Below are 14,370 nucleotides of genomic sequence, written 5' to 3' on the forward strand. Positions count from 1 at the left end.
CATCTGGAATATTAATTCTGCAAAGTACAAATTCTCACTAAATGTCAAGCTCTCTTGAGAACGTACATACCTACAGCAATCACTGTTTAATAACCACATGCCTGATCCAGGTACTGGTGTGTGCTTTACATTCATTGTTTCTAATCTTCACATCAATTTTGCAAAGTAGGTGTTGATATCCCTATTTTAAAAATAAGGACACTGGGACTTAGAAAAATTAACATGTTTAAGGTCCTATAGCTAGTTGCTGTTTTATCTGGAGGCTTTAAAAAAATCTTCATGGCCGGGCGCGGTGGCTCACGCCTGTAATCCCAGCACTTTGGGAGGCTGAGGTGGGTGGATCACGAGGTCAGGAGATCGAGACCATCCTGGCTAACACGGTGAAAACTCGTCTCTACTAAAAATACAAAAAATTAGCCAGGCGCGGTGGTGGGTGCCTATAGTCCCAGCTACTCAGGAGGCTGAGGCAGGAGAATGGCGTGAACCCAGGAGGCGGAGCTTGCAGTGAGCCGAGATCGCGCCACTGCACTCAAGCCTGGGTGACAGAGCGAGACTCCGTCTCAAAAAAAAAAAAAAAATCTTCATCTTGTGGATATTTAGAAATACTCAAAAGAGAATAATGTAATGAAATATTTTAACAAGCTTCCATGCATCCATTACCCAATTTCAATAGTTAGGAATGGTTTTGCAGGTTTTTGGTTTTGCTTTTTAATTTGTATTTTGAGACTTCGTTTTTGAGACCGCAGTTTCATGTCTGTAGGTAAACTGAACCTATAAAGGACCAGTTAACTGAGAAGCATTTGAAGCAAAAAATTTGTCTTCTAGTACTATTAGATTAAGAATATTTCCTTTAAAATGTAATTGATTATTTTAAAGATCATAGGTTTTCTATTATTGAAAGTTGCTTCTTTTTTGTATTCAGTAAAGAGCTGCTTGGCTAAGAACTGGTGTTTCCATTGAATAAAAACTGGACAGATACCTTCGTGACTGAATATTTTTCGTTTCCCTGGGCCGCTGGATACTCTGTTTTCCTATAGCACTTAGTTTGCAATGTGGACCCATTTGCCAAATTCTTCTAAAATTGCTGCTACTGGAATTCTTCTCCTCTCACCTTCTTATTCTAGCCTCTCATTCTCCTATCATCTAAAGAGCAAGAAAGCTAAATTAGCTCTTCTAATTTAAAAATGAATACATTCCTCTTGTCCTGTCCCCCATGAGATTTTTCTACCATTTGTTTTACTGACTTTTATTCCCAGTTTTCTAAAGGAATATTGTCCTTGCTTTACAGCTTGTAATTTCACCATTCAAAACAAAAAACCAGATTGGCAATATAATAATAGCTGCAGTTTATCTAATTTCCTCTGTGTGCCAGGGATGGTGCCAAGCTCTTTATATGCATTGTCTCATTTACTTTTCACAGTAATCCTATGAGGTTTATGTAGGTTAAGTTGAGGCCAGGTGTGGTGGCTCCCACCTTTAATTCCAGCACTTCAGGAGGCCAAGGCAGGAGGATCACTTGAGGCAAGTAGTTCACAACCAGCCTGGGCAACAAAGTGAGACACTGTCTCTACAAAAAAATTAAAATATTAGTCAGGTGTAATAGCATGCACCTGTAATCCCAGCTACTCGAGAGACTGAGGTGGGAGGATTGCGTGAGCTCAGGAAGTCAAGGCAGCAGTGAGCCATGATTGTACCACAGCACTCCAGCTTGGGTGACAGAGTGAGATCTTGTCTCAATTAAAAAAAAAAAAAAGATAGATTAAGTTGGTAGTAAGTTAGTAACTGGTAGAACTAGACTCAAGCCAAAATCTAAGATTTTCACCAATACAATCTGGAAATTTTTTTAAAATTGCCCTGCTAAACTCCCCAATTATCAAACTGACATAGAGTTTTGTGGCCCCTTACTCCTTCATGGGCTGCACAATCTATCCTGTTCCCCCTGCTATCCTGATGGCCTTTTAGGGTGGTTGCACAGTATATGATGAAGGACTAGAAACTAAACCTGACACACATGTGGTTATACCCTTTCCCTTTCTCCTTGTGATGGCAAATCAAATCTGCAAGCTGTTGTTTAAAACACAGCCTGTTAGTTTTTTCTTCTCTCAAAGAGAAGAAGTAATAATACAGGTTGAGCACCCCAAATCCGAAATGTGCCAGTGAGCATTTCCTGAGTATCATGTCAGCACTCAAAAGGTTTCAGACTTTGGAGCATTTCACGTTTTCAGATTATGGATGTTCACTTGGTAAGTATAACACAAATATTCCAAAATCTGAAAAAAAACCCAACATCCAAAATACTTTTTGTCCCAAGCATTTCAGATAAGGATGCTCAACCTGTACTTGGTGACTTGTTATGTCAGTGACCTTCTCTTACACTGGTGTTATGACTATCATATTAGGAAACATGGAAAGTTATCTCGCTATATAGACCAGTTTAAGTTTTTCTTTAATTGCTGTTTATTCTGCAGATATCTAAGTTAGTGTGCTAGTTGTATAATAGTATAATTGGCCTCAGTTAATACTATCATTACTTTTTATCATTCATAGTTTTCATCTCTAAAAACTTCATTAGTATTAATTCTTTCCGCTAGTAGTTTTAATGGATTTTCTTTTATAAAGAGAGAAGGTTAGTCCCAGTTAACATTACCTTTCTCTACAATTAATTTTTTTAACTTGGAGATTTATACATTAGCTCTGGCAGTATTATTTGACATTTATTTGTAATATCCAACTTCTTGATAATTGGAAATAGAGTCTGTAATACAAATGACATTGATAATCATGCATCAGAGTTGCATATAAATGTTCAGAAACTCTTTTCACACTGTTTTTACCTGTTTGCCAAGTCTTTCATCTAGCCCCTTAAAAAGAGCCTGGTGCCAGAAAGAGGAAACTCAAGTTATCTTCCTAGATATACAATTTGTTTGACTATGATTAAAAACTAAAGTATAAAGTAGGAAGACAGTTAAAAGCCAGAATCGCTGGCATCTGGTAACATCCTCATCTTTAGCAAGATCAGTTGCTCTTGATCGCAGACTTTTACATAGCTTATTGTTGAAAGCAGGATCTTAGCAAAAAGCTATCTTTGTGTATATGTGTGTGTGTGTGTGTGTATGTGTGTATATGTGTTTTCTCTCTGAGGGTCAGAATGCAGAATTATTTTTAGATAACAATTAGAAAATAGAAATGTAACGTTTTATGATATTAAGTACTAGGATATTTGAGAATTAAAATAGTGTGTGCATTCTAAACGTAAAATGATATTCTGGAATCGAAAAAGGACATTAATGGAAAAACTGGTGAAATCTAATAAAATCTATGGTTTATAGTTTTGTACCAGTGTTCTTAGTTTTAATAGATGTACTATAATTATGTGAGATATTAACATTAGGGGAAACTGGGTGAAAAGTGTATGGGAACTCTGTACTATCTTTACAACTCTTATGTAAATGTAAATTATTCCAAGATAAAAGGTTAGTGGTGGCTGTCACCTAAAATCCCAGTGCTTTCGGAGGCCAAGGTGGGAGGATTTCTTGAGGCCAGGAGTTTGAGGGAAACATAGCAAGACCCTATCTATACAAATAATAACAAAAATTACCCAGGTATGGTGGCATACACCTGTAGTCCCAGCTATTCAGGAGGCTAAGGCAGGAGAGAGGCAGGAGGATCACTTGAGCCCAGGAGTTTGAGGTTACAGTAAGCTGTGATCACACCACTGCATTCCAGCTAGGGTGACAGAGCAAGACCCTGTCTCTAAAAAAGAAGTAAAAAGTTAAAACAGTGTACATCTATACAACTAGCAAGATTATGAAGAAAAAAATAAACGAATATCACCAAAGTCAGGATTGTGATTATAGAGGGGCACATGAAGACTTCTGAGGTATTGGCAGTTTCCTGGGAGATGACTACACAAGTGTTCACTTGATACTTACTTGTTAAACCATAGATCTGTTTCATGTACTTTCCTGAATAGATGTTATATTTCACAGTTAAGATTAGAAAATAATATGTATTATTTCCAGTTAGTAAGATTGCAGATCACTATGGGGAAACATTTGTTCCTAATGTCTATATTCCTTAATTAATTAAGAATTTGTAAAGAATATATTCTTTGGAGTGGTGATGAGATTTCAGCTGTGAAGTGTTGCCTCTCTCATTCATGGTTTTGTATGCTTTGTTTAGGTAGAAACGTTGAAGCACAATGATCCTTTTGCTCCTGGTGGAACAGTTGTTGCAGCAAGTGATTCAGGTAAATAAATAATTTATCAACTTCATTGAACATTAAACATTTTTTTTTAAGATTCTTTTTTCTTTGTCTCTAAATATATTTGTCCTGTTATTTATAGCTTTAAAATTATTGCATAATTATATCCAATTGTAATTTACCAATAATAAGCATTTGTATATCGCTTTCTACTTATCTTTCATTCTTTCATTTATTGTTCATGTTGAATATTACACTAGAATATGAACTCTACCCAGTATCAGTAAACCAATAAAAATGTTTTGCTTTATAAAATGCTGTGTTGCTTGGCAGCTTCAAAGTCAGCATTGACTGTTACGGATCTTGGTCTAAGTTAAAAGATTAGTGGCTTCCAGTAGAAAATGAAAATTGCTTTACAAATACAAATGGGTTCTGTTAATAATACAGAGAAAAGCTAAATGTTATTTTAGCATCCAGTCTTCATACTTCATTTATGGTATCAAATTTTTTATTTATTCTTTTAATAACTTTTTAAATAGTAATCTCATTTTAAACATAAACTGAGGACCAGAATATTAAGCAGTGTTCATCAAGATCGTACAGTTTAATAGATTTGAACCAGGTAAAGCCAAGATTCAATATTAGGTCTGACAAAAAGCTTTTTCAACAAAGTAACTCTGCTTCTTTTCTACTGTTCATTTAAAACAAAACAGATAAACAGACCAGCTATCATTTGGGATGGGAGAGCAGAAAATTTGAGGAAGGTAAACTCAAATGTGTAAATACTCTTAATATTATGCTGAAAATAGATCACTTTATTTTTCTAGGTGAATACAGAGTGAGTTGTTCAGTATACAAATGTATTAATTGTGACTAATTAAGGATTATGAACATAGAAAAAGAATAGTAGAAATGCCTTTACAGGAGCCTGGGCCCGGTGGCTCACGCCTGTAATCCCAGCATTTTGGGAAACCAAGGCAGGTAGATCACTTGAGGTCGAGACCAGCCTGGCCAACATGCTGAAACCCCGTCTCCACTAAAAATGCAAAAATTAGCCAGGTATGGTGGTGGGTGCCTATAATCCCAGCTACTTGGGAGGCTGAGGCAGGAGAATTGCCAGAAGGTGGAGGTTGCAGTGAGCCGAGATTGTGCCATTGCACGCCAGCCTGGGCAACAGAGTGAGACTCTGTCTCCAAAAAAAAGGCTGCCTCTAAAAAACAGATTGGGTTTCTTATAATGAACAAATTGTAACAAGATGAGATTTAGCAGACTGCATTGTTTTCGGGTTGGAAATTAACTCCCAACATGAGTAGCAAGAGTGAGGAATACAAAAAGGAGATATGTAGAAAATAAGATTTAATGTAGGCTGGATATTGATTTAAACAGAAACTTAGAATGAGAGCAAATGAGACTTCTAAAAGGCTTATTGTATTAACAGTGGTTAAATTACATATTTTTTAAGTACATGTGCTCTTTTTATACCCTCATTATTAAGCTGATTATATTGCTAGGGGTACTATAGAATTAAAAAGGATAACCTAAGAGAATAAAATGAAAGGTTAATACGTTTATGATTGCCCACACCAAGGAAATGGTAAGTGCCATAAGAGTTAATTAAACCAGCAGAGATTAAAGGAAGGGGAGATCACATTAAGGATAAATCATTAATGATATCAAAGTGGAATGTAGCTTTTGTGGTATGCCTTGAAAGCGTGGGCTAGTATTTTAGCAGGTAAATATGGAAAGAGATTATGTGGAGCAAAAAGAACAATGTGAACAAGGAATGGAGGCAGAACATATAGGGCATATTCAAGGAAAAACTAACACATTTTTGCAAGAGCTACTTCTCTTTTTTTTGCAAGATAGAGGAATAGTCAAGGCTGAAGTGGTAGGTTACAGTGTTGCATTAAAGATTTCTAATACCTCTGTTGATCTTCTGCTTAAATTCCAGTTCCTAATTCATTTCCTGTAAAGTGGTAGAATAAATGATGATAATAGCCTAGGAGGGGGCAAAGATTTATCATTAACTATAATAATAATGGCTACTATTTATTGAACACTTGCAGAGTTCCAGCAGTCAACATGCTAATCATTTTTCTCTTCTTGGTCCCATTTAATTCTCACAACAACTACGTTAGATTATTTGTATTATGTTTATTATACAGACAAGGAAAATCCAGGCGTGGAGAGATGAAACAGTTTTCAGAAGGTTAAAGTAGTAGTATTAGATGTATCCAATTCAAATGAGGTCTCTGGTTTTCCACCTGCCTCTTTGGTCATTCTTTCTTAATCTCCTTTGTTGGTATTTCCTCTTTTTCTCAACCTCTTAATATTGTGTTGTCCCAAGTCTTAGTCCTTGGACCTCTTTTCTTTTTTATCTGTACTCCCTTGGGGGAACTCATCTGTGGCTTCAAATACTGCTGATACACTGATCTATATCTCTAGTCACATCTCTTTCCTGAACCCCAGGCTCATTTTTCCAGCTATTTATTTGGCATCTCCACTTGAATGTCTGATAGATATATCTAATGCATAAGTCTAACACAAAGCAGCTATTTTTCCTTCCTAAACCTGCTTTTCTTGGCACCTTCCACATCTTCATGGTTCATCTTTAATGTTGTCCAGGCCTAAAATCTTAGAATCATCCTTGGTTCTTCTTTTGCTCTTCCTCTGTCTCTAATCTGTCAGGAAATCTTACTGACTCTACCTTCAAATTATATCCAGTAAAAGCCTTACAGTGGCCTGCACTTTTCTAACAATATCTCATCATTATTCCCATTACTCACTGTGCTCCAGCCACACTGGTCTTCTTGCTGCTGCTCAAACAACAGACCCATGTTCTTTGGCCCTTTGCACTAGCTGTTCCCTCTTCCTGGGATGATCCTTCTCCGTATGTTCACATGATAATCTCTACTACCTCTGACAAATCTTTTATTTTATTTTATTTTATTATTATTTAAGTTTTAGGGTACATGTGCACAATGTACAGGTTAGTTACGTATGTATACATGTGCCATGCTGGTGTGCTGCACCCATTAACTCGTCATTTAGCATTAGGTATATCTCCTAATGCTATCCCTCGCCCCTCCCCCCAACCCACGAAAGGCCATGGTGTGTGATGTTCCCCTTCCTGTGTCCATGTGTTCTCATTGTTCAATTCCCACCTATGAGTGAGAACATGCGGTGTTTGGTTTTTTGTCCTTGCGATAGTTTACTGAGAATGATGACTTCCAGTTTCATCCATGTCCCTACAAAGGACATGAACTCATCATTTTTTATGGCTCCATAGTATTCCATGGTGTATATGTGCCACATTTTCTTAATCCAGTCTATCATTGATGGACATTTGGGTTGGTTCCAAGTCTTTGCTATTGTGAATAGTGCTGCAATAAACATACGTGTGCATGTGTCTTTATAGCAGCATGATTTATAGTCCTTTGGGTATATACCCAATAATGGGATGGCTGGGTCAAATGGTATTTCTAGTTCTAGATCCCTGAGGAATCGCCACACTGAATTCCACATGGTTGAACTAGTTGACAGTCCCACCAACAGTGTAAAAATGTTCCTGTTTCTCCATATCCTCTCCAGCACCTGTTGTTTCCTGACTTTTTGATGATTGCCATTCTAACTGGTGTGAGATGGTATCCCATTGTGGTTTTGATTTGCTTTTCTCTGATGGCCAGTGATGATGAGCATTTTTTCATGTGTCTGTTGGCTGCATAAATGTCTTCTTTTGAGAAGTGTCTGTTCATATCCTTCACCCACTTTTTGATGGGGTTGTTTTTTTCTTGTAAATTTGTTTGAGTTCATTGTAGATTCTGGATATTAGCCCTTTGTCAGATGAGTAGGTTGCAAAAATTTTCTCCCATTTTGTAGGTTGCCTGTTCACTCTGATGGTAATTTCTTTTGCTGTGCAGAAGCTCTTTAGTTTAATGAGATCCCATTTGTCAATTTTGGCTTCTGTTGTCATTGCTTTTGGTGTTTTAGACATGAAGTCCTTGCCCATGCCTATGTCCTGAATGGTGATGCCTAGGTTTTCTTCTAGGGTTTTTATGGTTTTAGGTCTAACGTTTAAGTCTTTAATCCGTCTTGAATTAATTTTTGTATAAGGTGTAAGGAAGGGATCCAGTTTCAGCTTTCTACATATGGCTAGCCAGTTTTCCCAGCACCATTTATTAAATAGGGAATCCTTTCTTCATTGCTTGTTTTTCTCAGGTTTGTCAAAGATCAGATAGTTGCAGATATGCGGCGTTATTTCTGAGGGCTCTGTTCTGTTCCATTGATCTATATCTCTGTTTTGGTACCAGTACCATGCTGTTTTGGTTACTGTAGCCTTGTACTATAGTTTGAAGTCAGGTATTTGATGCCGCCAGCTTTGTTCTTTTGGCTTAGGATTGACTTGGCGATGCGGGCTCTTTTTTGGTTCCATATGAACTTTAAAGTAGTTTTTTCCAATTCTGTGAAGAAAGTCATTGGTAGCTTGATGGAGATGTCATTGAATCTATAAATTACCTTGGGCAGTATGGCCATTTTCACGATACTGATTCTTCCTACCCATGAACATGGAATGTTCTTCCATTTGTTTGTATCCTCTTTTATTTCATTGAGCAGTGGTTTGTAGTTCTCCTTGAAGAGGTCCCTCACGTCCCTTGTAAGTTGGATTCCTAGGTATTTTATTCTCTTTGAAGCAATTGTGAATGGGAGTTCACTCATGATTTGGCTCTCTGTTTGTCTGTTATTGGTGTATAAGAATGCTTGTGATTTTTATACATTGATTTTGTATCCTGAGACTTTGCTGAAGTTGCTTATCAGCTTAAGGAGATTTTGGGCTGAGACAATGGGGTTTTCTAGATATACAATCATGTCATCTGCAAACAGGGACAATTTGATTTCCTCTTTTCCTAATTGAATACCCTTTATTTCCTTCTCCTGCCTAATGGCCCTGGCCAGAACTTCCAACACTGTGTTGAATAGGAGTGGTGAGAGAGGGCATCCCTGTCTTGTGCCAGTTTTCAAGGGGAATGCTTCCAGTTTTTGCCCATTCAGTATGATATTGGCTGTGGGTTTGTCATAGATAGCTCTTATTATTTTGAGATACGTCCCATCAATACCTAATTTATTGAGAGTTTTTAGCATGAAGGGTTGTTGAATTTTGTCAAAGGCCTTTTCTGCATCTATTGAGATAATCATGTGGTTTTTGTCTTTGGTTCTGTTTATATGCTGGATTACATTTATTGATTTGCATATATTGAACCAGCCTTGCATCCCAGGGATGAAGCCCACTTGATCATGGTGGATAAGCTTTTTGATGTGCTGCTGGATTCCGTTTGCCAGTATTTTATTGAGGATTTTTGCATCAGTGTTCATCAAGGATATTGGTCTAAAATTCTCTTTTTTGGTTGCATCTCTGCCTGGCTTTGGTATCAGGATGATGCTGGCCTCATAAAATGAGTTAGGGAGGATTCCCTCTTTTTCTGTTGATTGGAATAGTTTCAGAAGGAATGGTACCAGTTCCTCCTTGTACCTCTGGTGGAATTCGGCTGTGAATCCATCTGGTCCTGGACTCTTTTTGGTTGGTAAGCTATTGATTATTGCCACAATTTCAGAGTCTGTTGTTGGTCTATTCAGAGAGTCAACTTCTTCCTGGTTTAGTCTTGGGAGGGTGTATGTATCGAGGAATTTATCCATTTCTTCTAGATTTTCTAGTTTATTTGCATAGAGGTGTTTGTAGTATTCTCTGATCGTAGTTTGTATTTCTGTGGGATCGTGGTGATATCCCCTTTATCAGTTTTTATTGCGTCTATTTGATTCTTCTCTCTTTTTTTCTTTATTAGTCTTGCTAGCGGTCTATCAATTTCGTTGATCCTTTCAAAAAACCAGCTCCTGGATTCATTAATTTTTTGAAGGGCTTTTCTGTCTGTTTCCTTCAGTTCTACTCTGATTTTAGTTATTTCTTGCCTTCTGCTAGCTTTTGAATGTGTTTGCTCTTGCTTTTCTAGTTCTTTTAATTGTGATGTTAGGGTGTCAATTTTAGATCTTTCCTGCTTTCTCTTGTGGGCATTTAGTGCTATAAATTTCCCTCTACACACTGCTTTGAATGTGTCCCAGAGATTCTGGTATGTTGTGTCTTTGTTCTCGTTGGTTTCAAAGAAGATCTTTATTTCTGCCTTCATTTCGTTATGTACTCAGTAGTCATTCAGGAACAGGTTGTTCAGTTTCCATGTAGTTGAGTGGTTTTGAGTGAGTTTCTTAATCCTGAATTCTAGTTTGATTGCACTGTGGTCTGAGAGACAGTTTGTTATAATTTCTGTTCTTTTACATTTGCTGAGGAGAGCTTTACTTCTAACTATGTGGTCAATTTTGGAATAGGTGTGGTGTGGTGCTGAAAATAATGTATATTCTGTTGATTTGGGGTGGAGAGTTCTGTAGATGTCTATTAGGTCTGCTTGGTGCAGAGCTGAGTTCAATTCCTGGATATCCTTGTTAACTTTCTGTCTCGTTGATCTGTCTAATGTTAACAGTGGGGTGTTAAAGTCTCTTATTATTGTGTGGGAGTCTAAGTCTCTTTGTAGGTCTCTAAGGACTTGCTTTATGAATCTGGGTGCTCCTGTATTGGGTGCATATATACTTAGGATAGTTAGCTCTTCTTGTTGAATTGATCCCTTTACCATTATGTAATGGCCTTCTTTGTCTCTTTTGATCTTTGTTGGTTTAAAGTCTGTTTTATCAGAGACTAAGATTGCAACCCCTGCCTTTTTTTGTTTTCCATTTGCTTGGTAGATCTTCCTCCATCCTTTTATTTTGAGCCTATATGTGTCTCTGCACGTGAGATGGGTTTCCTGAATACAGCACACTGATGGGTCTTGACTCTTTATCCAATTTGCCAGTCTGTGTCTTTTAATTGGAGCATTTAGTCCATTTACATTTAAAGTTAATATTGTTATGTGTGAATTTGATCCTGTCATGATGATGTTAGCTGGTTATTTTGCTCGTTAGTTGATGCAGTTTCTTCCTAGTCTCGATGGTCTTTACAATTTGGCATGATTTTGCAGTGGCTGGTACTGGCTGTTCCTTTCCATGTTTAGTGCTTCCTTCAGGAGCTCTTGTAAGGCAGGCCTGGTGGTGACAAAATCTCTCAGCATTTGCTTGTCTGTAAAGTATTTTATTTCTCCTTCACTTATGAAGCTTAGTTTGGCTGGATATGAAATTCTGGGTTGAAAATTCTTTTCTTTAAGAATGTTGAACATTGGCCCCCACTCTCTTCTGGCTTGTGGAGTTTCTGCTGAGAGATCCGCTGTTAGTCTGATGGGCTTCCCTTTGTGGGTAACGCGACCTTTCTCTCTGGCTGCCCTTAACCTTTTTTCCTTCATTTCAACTTTGGTGAATCTGATAATTATGTGTCTTGGAGTTGCTCTTCTCGAGGAGTATCTTTGTGTCGTTCTCTGTATTTCCTGAATCTGAATGTTGGCCTGCCTTGCTAGATTGGGGAAGTTCTCCTGGATAATATCCTGCAGTGTTTTCCAACTTGGTTCCATTCTCCCTGTCACTTTCAGGTACACCAGTCAGATGTAGATTTGGTCTTTTCACATAGTCCCATATTTCTTGGAGGCTTTGTTCGTTTCTTTTTATTCTTTTTTCTCTAAACTTCCCTTCTTGCTTCATTTCATTCATTTCATCTTCCATCACTGTTACCCTTTCTTCCAGTTGATCGCATTGGCTGCTGAGGCTTCTGCATTCTTCACGTAGTTCTCGACTTTTGGTCTTTGATGATGGTGATGTACAGATGGGTTTTTGGTGTGGATGTCCTTTCTGTTTGTTAGTTTTCCTTCTAACAGACAGGACCTTCAGCTGCAGGTCTGTTGGAGTTTGCTAGAGGTCCACTCCAGACCCTGTTTGCCTGGGTATCAGCAGCAGTGGCTGCAGAACAGCGGATTTTCTTGAACCGTGAATGCTGCTGACCGCTGACAAATCTTAATTCAGATATCACCTTCTCAGTGAAGCTTATTCAGGCCACTCTGTCTGACATTTACAAGTACCACTACCCAGCTCAGTGCTCCCACATTACTATTCTCTACTTTTCTTCTTTCATTGTAACTTACTTTCCATCTTATTATATAAATTACTTTACTTTTATCTGTTTCCTTTTCATCCTATTAGAAATTAAGCTCCAGAAGGAATTGCGATCTTTGTTTTCACTGATATAACCCAAGAACCTGAAAATATGCCTGGGCGTATGTTATTGAATGAAAAAGTGAGCCAGCTCCTCTTCTCAGAGAACATGTAATGGGAGTCTAGTGGGTAGACATTATTTATTTTGTTATGATAAGTAGTTTTTTTAAATTGTGGTAAAATATACATAACAAAGTTTGGCATTTTAACCTTTTTTAAATGTACAGTTCACGAGCATTAAGTACATTCACATTGTTGTGCAATCATCACCACCATCCATCTCAAGAACTTTTTTCATATTCCAGAACTGAAATTCTGTATCCATTAAATAATAACTCCCTATCCTCCCTCTCACCAAACCCTAACAACCATCATTACTACTCTGCATACTTCATATAAGTGGAATCATAAAAAAAATTTGTATTTTGGTGATTGACTTATTTCATTTACCATAATGTCCTCAAGGTTCATCCATATGGTAGAATGTATCTGAATTTTTTACCTTTTTCAGACTTGATAATATTCTATTATATGTATATACTGCATTTTGTTTATTTGTTCATTCATTAATGGACACTTAGTTGCCATCACATTTTGTTTGTGTGCATAATGCTACTGTGAATGTGAGGATACAGATATCTGAGTCCCTGCTTTCAGTTCTTTTGGGTATAATTCTAAGAGTAGAATTGCTGGATCATATGGTAATGCTGTTTTTAGTTTTTTGAGAAATGATCATACTATTCTCCACAGCAGCCATACCATTTTATACACCAGCCAACAGTTCACAGTGGTTCCAATATTTCCACATCTTTGCCAACCCTTACTACTTTCTGTTTTATAGGCATCCTAGTGGGTGTGAAGTGGTATCTTATTGCTTTGATTTGTATTTCCCTAATGATTAGTATGTAGTGCCTTTTTTTATATGCTTATTGGCTATTTGTATATCTTCTATGGAGAAATACCTATTCAAGTCCTCTGCCCATTTCTAAATCAGGTTGTTTTTGTTGAATTTTTAATATATCCTAGATATTAACCCCTTATCAGATAAATGATTTGCAAATATTTTCTCCCATCCTGTGGGTTACCTTTTCATTCTGTTAATACTGTTCGTTGGTGAACAAAAGTTTTTAATTTTGATGTAGCTCATTTTATCTATTGTGTTGTTGTTGCCTTTGCTTTTAGTGTTATAACCAAGAAAGCGTTGCTAAATCCAATATCAGGAAGCATTTCCCCGATAAGTTTTATAGTTTTAGCTCTTACATTTAGGTATTTAATCCATTTTGAGTTAATTTTTGTATATTGTGTGAGGTAAGAGTCCAACTTCATTCATTTGCATATGGATATTCAGTTTTCCCATCATCTTTTCTTGTAAAGACCGTCCTTTTTCCATTGTTTGTTCTTGGCACGTTTCTTGAAAATCATTTGACCATATATGTGAGGGTTTATTTCTGGATTCTGTATTCTGTTCCATTGATCTATATGGTTTGTATTTATGCAGTTCCTCACTGTTTTAATTACTATAGCTTTGAAATAAGATTTGAAATCAGGAAGTTTGACTACCAACTTTGTTGTTCCTTTTTAAGACTGCTTTGGGCTGGGCACAGTGGCTCATGCATGTAATCCCAGCACTTTGGGAGGTCAAGGTGGGTGGATCGCCTGAGCTCAGGAGTTCAAGACCAGCCTGGCCAATGACTGAGTTCAGGAGTTCAAGACCAGCCTGGGCAACATAGTGAGACTCCGTCTCTACAAAAAAATGCAAAAATTAGCCAGGCATAGTGGCATGCACCTGTACTTGCAGCTACTTGGGAAGCTGAGGTGGGAGGATCACTTGAGCCGAGGAGGCAGAGATTACAGTGAGCCAAGATCATGCCACTGCACTCTAGCCTGGGTGACAGAACCCGACCCTGTCTCAAAAAAAAAAAAAAAAGAAAGAAAGAAAGAAAAAGAAAAAGACTGCTTTGGCTATTCAGGTTCCTTGAGATTCCATATGAATT

General features: G+C 37.5%; 1 protein-coding gene across 18 annotated transcripts in view; it reads left to right on the top strand.

The window, feature by feature from the left end:
- EPS15 (epidermal growth factor receptor pathway substrate 15) overlaps positions 1–14,370 on the top strand; it is a 167,753-nt gene that overhangs the window by 124,283 nt on the left and 29,100 nt on the right. For 8 of the 18 annotated variants that reach the window (XM_009457686.5, XM_009457675.5, XM_054666865.2 and 5 more), the window contains one exon: positions 4,183–4,249. The exons of 3 other annotated variants lie outside the window; for them this stretch is intronic. In XM_009457686.5, coding sequence (XP_009455961.1) covers positions 4,183–4,249 — 67 coding nt within the window. Of the gene's footprint in view, positions 1–4,182; positions 4,250–4,917; positions 4,969–14,370 lie in introns of all 18 variants that reach the window. 7 more of the 18 variants (XM_009457692.5, XM_009457667.5, XM_009457679.5 and 4 more) reach the window with 1 other exon arrangement.

Source organism: Pan troglodytes, chromosome 1 (assembly GCF_028858775.2).
Source record: "Pan troglodytes isolate AG18354 chromosome 1, NHGRI_mPanTro3-v2.0_pri, whole genome shotgun sequence".
NCBI classification, from domain to species: Eukaryota; Metazoa; Chordata; class Mammalia; order Primates; family Hominidae; genus Pan; species Pan troglodytes.